We start from the raw sequence: 13,149 nt of genomic DNA on the forward strand, positions 1-13,149 counted from the left end.
AAAAAATCTATCTGTCTTAGTTCAAAAGTTGACTTTTTTGCCGTAGGCCAACTTTCTAACGTCATCACTTAGAAAGGAGCAAAGGATAAACTCTAATTTCTTTAGCAATGAGAGAACTTTTAAAGTTTAAGAGGCACATCTGATACCATTTCTCTACCGCAATCCCAAGTGCGAAAAACCGAATGATAAACTCAGCCGAAATCACGGCAGCACTTTCGGACCCTGGGAAAATGCCGCTTTTTTGCTTCTCTAAATTTTTCTATTTATCACTCAAAGAAGATATATTGGCTGTGGGGAAGGGTAACTGTCGCATATATTTAACACTTATAGATTTTAGTTCATCTTCAATTTGAAACTGGTGCCTGCCTGCTTGCCTGCTAGAACGGAGCTTTCCACTCGAAAGCAGAAACATGGTTTGATGAAACGAAAGCTTGGCTGCATAACTTCAGATAGTCCTCTCTGACATAGGCTATACAACTCCTCTTCACTTCACACACTATAGGCTCTGGCTCAAGGACAAGCAAAAACCATCCTTTTTGGCCCCAGGCAAGAGTTCTACGAAGCTTTCCAAAATGTAAGGTCATATTCATCAATCCGGCCTAAGGTCCACACTTTCCGTAAAAACCGCAGAGGTTAGACCCTTACCACTTTCTAGCAATAAGCTGAAATCGGGGTCCTAGGAACAAAAAAAAAAAAAAAACACGACAAAACCAAAGTGTTGCTCTCGCAACACAATAATCAGTCGACTGAAAATTTTACTATCGTAAAAGTAAAGAAATTAAATAAAATTTACTATAAATCCATAAACGCTTACGTAATTCCAAAAACAAAAGATGAAAATTTAGTCCATCCAAATTCTTTTGAGCAATAATTTGTAAAAGGACCACACACAAAAGTGCGAATTTGCATAAAAGGAGCCAACGGTCTAATAAGAACTTGGTTGGGAAGTGTACTATTAGAATGGTACTGTAAATCCATTTGCAATAAGAGAAAACTCCAAATTTGGTAGTATTTACGGTTATTTCATTTTAAAGGACCTAAACTTACCGCAACATTTATGTATTTACTAGTATACTGACTAAACGAAAAACGTCACCGATTCTGCTTCTTTTTCTAAGTGGCAAGAATATGTGATTAATTAATATTGGTTTTTGCAAGTTAATTAGCTGCATGGCTTTTTGGGTTTTATATTATGAAAGGCCATGTTAAAAATTTTGCATATTTTTGTTGAAACGCTCTTTAAGAATATCGAGAAGTTAGAGGACTTTGTGTAATTCGGAAGAGAGGAAACTTTATTTAATTAGGATAAAAATGATGTTAAAACCATTGAAAAGCAATAGGGTTGTTGGTACTAATAGTAGGGTCAATGAAGTTGCAATATATGGTTGTTGTAAAGTCAGAGATATGATGCTAAAAATTACAAAAATTCTGAATATAATTCGCATAAAGGGGAAATTCTTAGTGATTTTAGGAAAATTCAAATTAATCCTCTTAAAAGGAAAGTGAAAGGAGGGAATACAGCAATCATAGAGGCGCTAGCAACATATATTAAGGTAGCAAGCAATTCGCTTAGCATAATAATACATATTAAACATAGGAAAGGTAAAAATAATTTTTGGAAGGAGAAAGTGGTGTTTTGGGAAATAACAAACTGACCAAAAGTTCACAGTAATACTAAAAATGAGAAGTTTCTGTAATATCAAAAACCTTAGGATTTAAGTTCTATATGTTATTAGATATGTAAACAAAGGTCGAATAAATGCAAAGAGTAACACAAAACTTACGGAGAACAAGTAGACTTTTATATATGAGGGGGATGTCGCATCATCTGTATCTAGTAGGCTATGAATAATATTTTTTTGTTATGGTTCTAGGCCGAAATACAGAACTTGTTAATTATTCAGAACACACTCATGAATTCTGATCTGAATGTAAGATCTGAGAAAACCGGTTTTATGGTCACAAAGACAAGTGACAAGTGACAGAATGCATTGGACACGTATAATTTGGGCTATATGTTTGCACATTAGGAGGTGGGGTGGAGGGGGAGTAAAGTATAGCGAATATGCATGCAAGGTGTGTTAGCTACAAATATTCTGCATATTATGAAGTAAGAATTGTTTTCTAACTTCACACTGTTCAAATACTTTACCTCCACCCCCTAATGTGCAAATATATAGCCCAAACCACTTCTATTTGTGGCTATGAAACTGGTTGTCTCAGATCTTACATTCAGATCAATATTCTTGAATGTGCTCTGAATAGATAACAATTCCCCAAAATACTATCGAAATACTATCTATTTCGCAAGAAACATTTATCGCCCCTGTTCGGACACAAAATTATTGTTTTGACAGAAAATGGCAACCCCTTGAACAGATAAAAAAAAAATCAAATGAACAAACCTTCTCAGAAAAAACCAGAATTTCGTGTTTTTGCATACAAGAACTTGAAACCCCTGGTATAGGATTATTGAACGTGCTGAGACTAATAAGGCCATTTTCTATGGCGCATTCTCCTTTTTTTGGGTGTTTTTCCCTTTTCATAAAATTATACATTTTTTTAAATACTGATATCCTTAAAGGGTACTTTTAAAAGCTCAAACTCGCAAAAGGGGAGTTTACAGATACCTAAGCAAATTTCTTAAATATAGGGTTAAATAGAAAGCTCTAATTTATTTCTTAATTTAAAAGGAATGAACTGAAAAGAAGCGAAACAGTGAGGAAAATAAGGTCCGGGCAACATATGGTGGTGACATATCTCGAGCCCCTCGAAAGGCGAGTGTCATTATTACTTTACTGCAAACAAAATAAATAGCTTCATATGAAAATTTAATATACCCAACTGATCTAAATATAAAAAGAAATTATCGGTCTGTCAATCTTTTTTTTTTTGTAACTAAACCATTCAAGTTAGAAACGAAAAATGCGTGTAGAATAATTTTGGAATTATGAGAATGGACTGAGACCATGCATTAAAAAAAAATATATAAAATAAAAGCATAAGCAAAACCAAAAAATTGGAAATATAGCGTCATGATTACAACATGATTACAAACCTTTTTTAAGAGTCAAAAGTGATTCAATGGCAACTAGCCTCACCCAAGCAACCCTAAAACCATAAGGCTCCAATATTTATTTTTTCCCAGAGGCATTTCATATGGAAGGGATGGTCGTATAAACTTCGGAGGTGGCCCATTCGATCGAAAACCGGAAATTATGGTGCCCTTTTTAGGATTCGAAAGTGATCGGAGGGGCAAATAGCCTCCACGCCTTTTTTCCCCAAATACATCAGATAAAATTTTCAAAATAGTTTTAAAATCAGATAACAAAGACCTGAGGGTCGACAAAACCCTCAGGGCTTAGGGGCACGCGTTGAAGCTATGTCCTGTGGTATATGTGGTTCTTATGGAATGGCTGCTCGTATAAACTTCAGAGGATGTTCATGTGATTGGAAATTGAAAATTCTAGTTCACTTTTTAAGAGTCAAAAGAGATGGGAGGTCAACTACTTCCCCCACGCCCTTTTTCCGCAAACCCATCCGACAAAAATTTTGAAATGGCAGTTTTATTGAAAATAGTTCAATCACCAGATGACAAAAACTCCGGGTCGACATAAACCCCAGAGCCAAGTGTCAAGTGTTTATAGTTATGCCCGGGGGGTATATAAGGTTTTGTGTAAGGGGTGGTCGCATAAAACTTAGATGTAGCTTATTTGACTGGAAGTTGAAAGTTCCAAAGTTCCTTAAGTCGAGAGCGCACACACACACCCTCTTTTCCTTAAATGCATCCAATCAATTTGAGATAGGTATTTTCTTTGAAATAGTCCAACGATTAGATAACAAAAACTTCGAGGTCTAAATACCCTTCCTCCCCCCTAGAAACCAGATGAACTAAGGGTTGTAACTTGTGCCCCGGGGGCACATACGGTTTTACGAATAGGTAGTCGGGTAAACTTCGGAGGGGACTCAAATGACTAGAAATTCAAAGTTCTAGTCCCCTTTTTAAGATTTAAAAGCAATCCAATGGCAACAAGCCCCATCCCCCTCCCCTCACCAGCCGTCTTTTCCCAATGAATTTTGATATGAACGAAGATCATATAACAAAAAGTCTGAGGTTTACACAACCCCCAGAACCTTGAGACAAGTGTTGTAAATTATGCCCAGAGGCATTTCTTTGTGGAAGAAATGATCGTTTAAACTTCATCGGGGGCTCAGTCTATTTGAAATTGAAAATTCTGATTCCTTCTTTAAGAGTCAAAAGCGACCAGAAGGCAACTACCCCTTGTCCTCTTTTTACCACAAATCCATCCGATCGAATTTTATAGATAGCCTTTTTGTTGAAATAAGTCAAAAGATCAGATAACACAAACTCCAGGGTCAACAGACCCCCCCCCCCCAGATACCAGGGAAAAGTGTTGTGTGTTATATCCTTGGGGCATGTAAAGTTCTTATGCCGGGGTTTTGCAAATGATTCAAAGATCAGATAGGTCCAGCCCCCATCCCCACTCAAAAACTTCTGAACGCTATTTTATTCCAAAACTTAAGAGAGCTGACCCTAACCTTCTCTCCACCCCAACCTAAAAAACAAAGTTTTTAACGATATTTTATTCAAAAATTATTACAACTCACCGCTTGTCCTCAATAGCCCGACCTCCCCTCCCCCTCCTAAAAAAGAAACAACAATTTATTAACGATATTTTATTCTAAAACTTATGGGAGCCGACTCCTGGTTCTTCAAGGCCCAATACTCCTCCCTTCCGCGAAAAAGCGATTTTTCGTTCGGTTCAAGCTTGATTTACATATTCAATTTAAGTCTCACTCGTTTTAAGATTTATTTATTCATTTACATTAGTACCTATTGTTATGTTTAATTGATATGATTGTTTATTTAATTTGTGTTCGTTTTGGGTTTCTTCGTTTTAAGTTTTATTTGCATACTCAATTCAAACTTTACTCGTTTTAAGATTTATTAAATAAAAAAAAACTAATTTTTTTAGCTGAAAGTAAGGAGCGACATTAAAACTTAAAACGAACAGAAATTATTCCGTATATGAAATGAGTTGTCCCCTCCGCAATCCCTCGCTCTTTACGCTAAAGCTTTAAATTGTTTTAAAAAGTAGAATTGTGGCAGAGTCAAACTTTAGCATAAAGAGCGAGGGTTTGCGGAGGGGACAACTCATTTCATATACGGAATAATTTCTGTTCGTTTTAAGTTTTAATGTCGCTCCTTACTTTCAGCTAAAAAAATTAGTTTTTGTATTTAATTTCTGAACGTTTTTGAATGAATGCATGTTTGGTTTTGGCTCTCCGCACATAAATTATTAAAATGAAACTTGTATATTAATTCTTTTTTTGGCTAAATGGCTTTCTCTTAGTTTTGATCAGACGATTTTGAGAAATAAGGGGCGGAGAAGGAGGCCTAGTTGCCCTCCAATTTTTCGGTTACTTAAAAAGGCAACTATAACTTTTAATTTTTAATGAACGTTTTTATTAGTAAAAAATACACGTAACTTAAGAATTAACTTACGTAACAAACTTTCATAACCTTATATTTTTATTATGTATACGAGGGGGTTTGTGCCCTCGTTAATACCTCGCTCTTTACACTAAATCGTAAGTTTTGTCCCAATTCTTTAAGAATGACCCCTGAATCAGAAATGCCGTAGAATAAATAGTTGAAGTTACTAAAAATACTTTAGCATAAAGAGCAAGGTATTTATCTCCTCCTAAGTACCTCGCTCTTTATGCTAAAGTATTTTTAGAACCCCTCATATGCGTAATTATCTCTGTTCGTTTTAAGTTTCAATGCTACTTCTTCCTTTCATTTGAAAAAACGTTTTCATGTTTATTTTTCATTGTTTTTTTATAGTAATGCTAGAGAACCCTGCGCCCTTTTCATTGAATTTTTCTTCCCCCATGACAGATTCCTCCAAGGAAAGATCCTCCAACATAGCCCCCTCTTCTCAGCCCCACCCCCAAACAAAATAAAATCCCCCTGAAAACGTCTGTACACTTCCCAATAACCATTATTATATGTAAACACTGGTCAAAGTTTGTAACTTGCAGCCCCTCCCCTAGGGATTGTGGGGGAGTAAGTCATCCCCAAAGACATAGTTATTATGGTTTTCGACTATGCTGAACAAAATGGCTATCTCAAAATTTTGATCCGTTGACTTTGGGAAAAAAATGAGCGTGGGAGGGGGCCTAGATGCCCTCCAATTTTTTTGGTCACTTAAAAAGGGCACTAGAACTTTTCATTTCCGTTAGAATGAGCCCTCTTGCGACATTCTAGGACCACTTGGTCGATACGATGACCCCTGGGGAAAAGAAAAAAAAAAACAAAAAAAAAACAAACAAACAAACAAACACGCACCCGTGATATGTCTTCTGACAAAAAATACAAAATTCCACATTTTTGTAGATAGGAGCTTGAAACTTCTATAGTAGGGTTCTATGATATGTTGAATCTGATGGTGTCATTTTCGTTAAGATCCTACGAGTTTTAGGGGGTGTTTCTCCCTATTTTCCTAAATAACTTTTGATGGGTAAGACTAAACTTGATGAAACTTACATATTTAAAATCAGCATTAAAATGCGATTCTTTTGATGTAGCTATTTTTATCAAAATTCAATTTTTTAGAGTTTTGGTTACTATTGAGCCGGGTCGCTCCTTACTACAGTTCGTTACCACGAACTGTTTGATTTATTCATTTATATTAGTACCAGTTCTTTGTTTTTTTGCTATGATTGTTTATTTAATTTCTGTTCTTTTTGGGTATGTTCGTTTTAAGCTTTATTTGCATACTCAATTCAAACTTTACTCGTTTTAAGATTTATTTATTCATTTATATTAGTACCAGTTCTTTGTTTTTTTGTTATGATTGTTTATTTAATTTCTGTTTGTTTTAGGTTTCATTTATTCTTTAATTGTCATTTCCGGTCATTTTGAGTTTGAGTTGCTGTAAGTCTCTATTTCATCCGATCTTAAATCTAATATGGCCTATACTTTTCTTTAAAAAACTTCCTTTCCGAAAGTTTTTTTAATTAATAAAAGAGAAGTGCGAATTTCTCTTTGCACACCAAGTCAATGCAAAAGGATGCGTCAAGGTAACAAAAATTTAAACATACCGGTGAACAAAGGGAAATTAAACTTTATGATACATAAGGTAACTACGACGAAAAGTTAATTTAGGAGTTGTCACATTGAATTACTAACCTGAGAGCATCTCATGAAGTAGAACAGTGTATGAATGGAAGAAGGTACCCAGGTTGGACAAAATGCGTCAAGGTAACAAAAATTTAAACATACCGATGAACAAACCCTATTCAAAGGGAAATTGAACTTTATGATACATAAGGTAACTACAACGAAAAGTTAATTTAGGAGTTGTCACATTGAAATACTAACCTGAGAGCATCTCATGAAGTAGAACAGTGTATGAATGGAAGAAGGTACCCAGGTTGGACAAAATTTTTGACTAGTAGATCCCATTTTATGGTGATGATGAACGACTCGCATTAGCAGATCAGTTAGTTCATTAACTGAACCAACACAAGTCGTCATTAAACTCTGCTCCAACGTTTTCGACGCCCTTGACTGATCTTCAATTGAAACTGAATTGCGTGGGGTTGATGTGGCACTATTTGTTGTTCTTGAAGACCATCGAGGCAGAGACAGGGCTCCTAGGAATGCAATATGTTTGAAAAATTTCAAACAAAAAAATCTATTGACACAATGTCAATGTAATAAAAGTAATTAGTCATTTCTGTAAAAAAAAAATAATGAGTTTTGAGGCTTAGACGTAATAAGGCAGGAGTAGGAGATATAGACCCCCCCCCCCCAAAAAAAAAAACTTATTGATACTAAAAATATATTTTTTAATCATTAAATTCTACTGTTCTTGTTACTTCTAGTAAATTTGTTGTTCTAGCAGCACATATAGAATGGAAATTCAAGAAAAAACTCATATTCTGTACTGGCGTATAATGACAATATTTGAGAAATAACAAGGAGCTTGGAATGGCTTTGATAGGTATTTCAATAATGGTGTATGGTTGAAAATATTAAGTTTCCTCCGTATCCGTAAACTGTGGATTCTATAATTATTAAATTGATACAAATGTTTCATCCTAAATGGAGCTGCTGATCAAGCAAAGGAATCAACAAATTAAATAGTAATTTCTTATGGTCCAAATTCTGAAAAGAATTTAATTTTGTATAGCAGTATGAGTCCCAATGGAATTTCATGCTCTTACAACTCAGCTTCCATTAATTGACTTCTAGCCAATCTTACTCCAGAACTGGATCCCATTAAAGTCAGCTGTCGCCCGGATCTCAGTCCTCACAACTAACTTGCATAATTACCGTACGATGTTACGCGGACACGGTCCATCCCTTTAGCAACATAAATTTCCTATAACACGACGCCCTTTATAACTCATCCAATGTTATTCCAACCCAAATAAGTCAAAAACATGCCACTTAATCAGTGCATAAATTAACTCCAACAATATATAAACAGTTTCCGATACGTAACTTCTCTTTTTATTGAAAAGAAAAACAAAAGCAGAAGAAAAAAAAACGCTTTGAACTACCAAACTGCAAGTCAAGTGCCTTTCTTATTATCCTTACTTTACAACTGGCCAAAACACTGGTTCTGCTGGCTCTTGGGTAGCATAAAACCCCTGCGTAGGCTTTTTTGGTCCACCAAAATCCCCGGAACAAACTGACTTGATTTCACTTCATTTCCTTTTTTGTGATAATTTTTCAAATTTGAATAGCACATCTCCATTCTGATCGTTTCAAAGCCATCTCTACAAAATTTCAAGTTTCTCACTTGAATAGTTTCTTCGCCAATTACTGCTGAAAATTGATTTCAGACCAAAAGAATAATTTCAGAAAATGGCGTTACTATAAGGAACTGCTTTGTGTGGTGGTAGATTTTTCGGAGGATTAAACTGTAGGAATTTCATACAAACGGCCAAAATCTATTTATGTGTTTTTCAAAATCAGGTTAAATGAGGGGGGGGGACTGCTCAAAGGTTTGGGAGCCAGTACTTGATTACGTAAGGTTTTGATTACGTGAAAATTTGTTTTTGTGGGGTTTGTAGCTGCATGGACACCGTTATAACGACACCTAACGTTCAAATATTTAATTATTTCCAAGCTTCAAGCTATAAAAAGAGCCGTTAATAAACATCACCCAAGCTTTATTTAATGAGAGAGCATTGCAACAAGAATTGCCAATTATAATCTAACCAAATAATACGTTATTTAATTCCTTTATCGAAATGAAAATGACAAAACCTTATTGATGTCCAGAAATCACGAATATCAACAATTTAAAAATTGTATTTATGCGTGGGAAAACGTTATAAATTCTATTTAAAAAGTGGGCGGAAACGGGCTCGTTAAAGGGGATTTGAATTTGCTAGACTTCCCAAAAAGGCCTAGAGGTTGAACCAGTGCTTGAATGTTTGCCATTATTTTGAATTTTGAGTCTAAACAGCACTTTAAATACCTTAAGGTGCCCACAGGCTACTTATACATATACTCTAATTACTCGGAAGACTTTGAACATCGAAATACAAAATTCATATAAAGGGTGAAGGCTCGTTTGTTTCTTTAGCAGGCTTTCCAATATATTTACCGCTTGCAATATATTTCCAATATATTTGCAAATCCGAGCGGGATTAACAGTGAATAACCTGAAAGAACATCAACACAACTATTTCGTTTTAATTCTCCGTTTTAATTCAAAGTTTGACTTAGTTTGACTCTTTCCCTCAACTTTACTTTTTAACACAGTTAAAAAACATTAGCGTAAAGAGCGGGGCGTTGAGGAGGGAAAAGCCCCTTTAATATACGGAGTAATTTCTGTTCGTTTTAAGTTTTAATGTTGCTCCTTACTTTCAGTTAAAAAACTTGTATTTGCATTTAATTTCTGAACGTTTTTGAATTAATACAGTTTTCGATTTGGCTGTCCGCAAATGAATAATTAAAACGCAATTTGCATATTAATTTTTTTTTTGGCTGAATAGCTTTCTCTTAGTTTTTATCTGGAGATTTTGAGAAAAAAAGGATTGGGGGAGCACGGCTAGCTGCCCTCCAATTTTTTGGTTACTTAAAAAGGCAACTAGAACTTCTAATTTCTTACGAACGTTTTCATTAGTAGAGAATATACGTAAGTTACGAATTAAATTACGTAATGAAATTCTATATTTGTATTGTTTTGTTACGTATATGAGGGGGTTTACCCCCTCGTTAATACCCCGCTCTTTACGTTAAAGCTTAAATTGTGTCCCAATTCCTTAAGAATTACCACTGAATCACGAAGGCCGCAGAATAAATAGTTGAAATTACTAAAAAAAACTTTAGCGTAAAGAGCGAGGTATTTAGGAGGAGATGAACCCCATGCGTAATATGCGTAAAAATTTCAGTTCGTTTTAAGTTTTAATGCTGATCCTTACTTTCAGCTGAAAAAACTTTCCATATTTATTTTTTCATTGTTTTTTTTTAATAGTGCTAGAATATTCTGCGCCCCCTCCATGGAAATTATCTACCCCCGTGACAGATTCCTCCATGAGAAGATCCTCCCACGTGACCCTTTCCCCTCAACCCCCAACCGAAATGTCCCCCTGAAAACGTCTGTACACTTCCCAATAACCATTTGTATACTTAAACACTGGTCAAATCTTGTAACTTGCAGCCCCTCCCCCTTGGACTGTGGGGGAGTAAGTCGTTCCCAAAAACATTGTTATTAAGTTTTTGGACTATGATAAACAAAATGGCTATCACAAAATTTTGATCTGATGACTTTGGGGAAAAATAAGCGTGGGAGGGGGCCTAGGTGCCCTCTAATTTTTTGACCACTTAAAAAGGGCACTTTTAATTTCCGTTAGAATGAGCCCTCTCGCGACATTCTAGGACCACTGGGCCAATACGATCACGCCTGTAAAAAAACAAAAAACAAAAAAACGAAAAAAACGCATCCGTGATCGGTCTTTTGGCAAAAAATACGAAATTCCACATTTTTGTAAATAGGAGCTAGAAACTTCTACAAGAGGGTTCTCTGATACGCTGAATGCAATGGTGTGTTTTCGTTAAGATTTTACGACTTTTAGGGGGTGTTTCCCCCTTTTTTCCGAAATAAGGCAAATTTTCTCTGGCTCGCAAGTTTTGATGGGTAAGACTAAATTTGATTAAAGTTATATATCTAAAATCATCATAAAAATCAAATTCTTTTAATGTATCTATTAGTATCAAAATTCCATTTTTTAGAGTTTGTTTACTATTGAGCCGGGTTGTTCCTTACTACAGTTCGTTACCACGAACTGTTTGATAAATAAAGTTGTCAGCTATCGGTAACATACTGTACATAGATAAAATTAGTAATACAAGTCATCGAAATTTTCTGGCATTAAAAAGGACCAAATCGAGTTGTGTGAAACCCTGCCTAATCAACCCGGTATCCTAATTCTACCACCCTACGGCTACGGTCGTCCCAATAGAAATGTGGAGGAATTAAGGGGCTAATCCTCGTCAAAAAGTCTTCGGAAAACTTCCCTTAATTTTGTTTAGTGTGAGTCTTCCCCAATAAAATTTGTCAAACGTACCGAATGATTTTAAGGAATCTACTGAGATATTGCTCAGGGAATTTACCGAATATTCGCTAAAAGAATTGGAATTCACTTAAAGGAACTTCTTGGAACTTGGGATAGGAATCTACCAAAGCTTCTCATGGAATGTACAGAATGGTAGCTCAGAGAATGTGCTAGATTCTGGCTAAGGAATGCACCAAAACTTGGTTCCGTGAATCTACCCAAACTTGGCTACAAAATTTATAGGATCTTTTTCAAGAAATTTAGTTCAATTATTCAAGAACCTTATCAGACTGTGGCTCAGAGAATAGATTAGAAATTGTATAGGGAAATAGCTCGATTTAGTACAGTTTATTTACTTGTACTTGTGGCGGGAATCAGGCGTTTCCACCTTGCCCGGTATCAAAGATCTTCAAGACCGGATTAATATATATATATATATATATATATATATATATATATATATATATATATATATATATATATATATATATATATATATATATATATATATATATATATATATATATATATATATATATATATATATATATATATGTATATATATATATATATATATATATATATATATATATATATATATATATATATATATATATATATATATATATATGCTGTCTACTGCCAGCTACTTTGTAAATGAGAGCCATTGTATTGTCCATCTGTGACCAAAATTTATTGATCCCCCAATAAGTTCAAGGTCTGATTTAACCTAGTTCCACCAGCTTTTCCGCTGTCCTCCTTGGCGTCTCTTTCATGAGCTAAGTGGTTCAACTAGAGGGATTCGCGAGGCTAGTACTTTGTTTGCCTCCATAAGACATGGCCCAATAATTCACGTCGACGCTCCTTGATCGTGATGACAACGCATCTCTTGATACCACAGATTCTTCGCAAATCCACGTTTGATATGCGATCATTCAGATTTAACCTGAGGATGCTACGTAGACAGTTATGCTCAAATACCTACAGTGCATTTTCATGTAGTCGCTTTACTGACCAAGTTTCGCAGTCATAAAGAAGGATTGTCCAAACTAAAGCCAGGTACACTCGAACTTTAGTTCTTACACTAATTTTACACCGGTTCCACAATGGTTTTCTAAGGGAAGCAAAGAACATCTTTACTTTCTACAATCGCTGTTGAATATCGGTGTCAGAAAATCCATCAGTACAAAACTGGGAGCCAAGGTATGTGAAACTGCTGACCTGATCCAACTGTACTTGATTTACAGTTAACGAAATAGGATCAGTGTGATTTATTGCCACAAAATTTGTCTTCCCTGTACTGATTTTCAAGCCAATGGGATCTGCCCAAGTAACTGCCTCATCGAGCATAGTTTGAGCATTTCTCTGGGTCCGAGAGGATTGCGACATCATCAGCGTATTCAAGGTCTCCAAGTTAAAGGTTCTGTGCAATTTGAACTCCTGGATCCAATCTGCACCCAATCAATACAGTAGTCAAACAGAGTCGGAGACAGGACGTAGCCTTGTTTTACTCCAAACTCAATCGGAATTTCTTCAGTCTCTTCT

The 13,149-nt window shown here is 35.5% G+C and overlaps 1 protein-coding gene across 5 annotated transcripts in view; it reads right to left on the bottom strand.

Moving 5' to 3' along the window:
• LOC136032025 (ankyrin repeat and BTB/POZ domain-containing protein 2-like) overlaps nucleotides 1–13,149 on the bottom strand; it is a 195,492-nt gene that overhangs the window by 27,183 nt on the left and 155,160 nt on the right. For all 5 annotated transcript variants that reach the window (XM_065712108.1, XM_065712106.1, XM_065712107.1 and 2 more), the window contains one exon: nucleotides 7,409–7,683. In XM_065712108.1, coding sequence (XP_065568180.1) covers nucleotides 7,409–7,683 — 275 coding nt within the window. The remainder of the gene's footprint in view (nucleotides 1–7,408; nucleotides 7,684–13,149) is intronic.

The sequence above is a fragment of the Artemia franciscana genome, chromosome 10, assembly GCF_032884065.1.
Source record: "Artemia franciscana chromosome 10, ASM3288406v1, whole genome shotgun sequence".
Lineage (NCBI taxonomy): Eukaryota > Metazoa > Arthropoda > Branchiopoda > Anostraca > Artemiidae > Artemia > Artemia franciscana.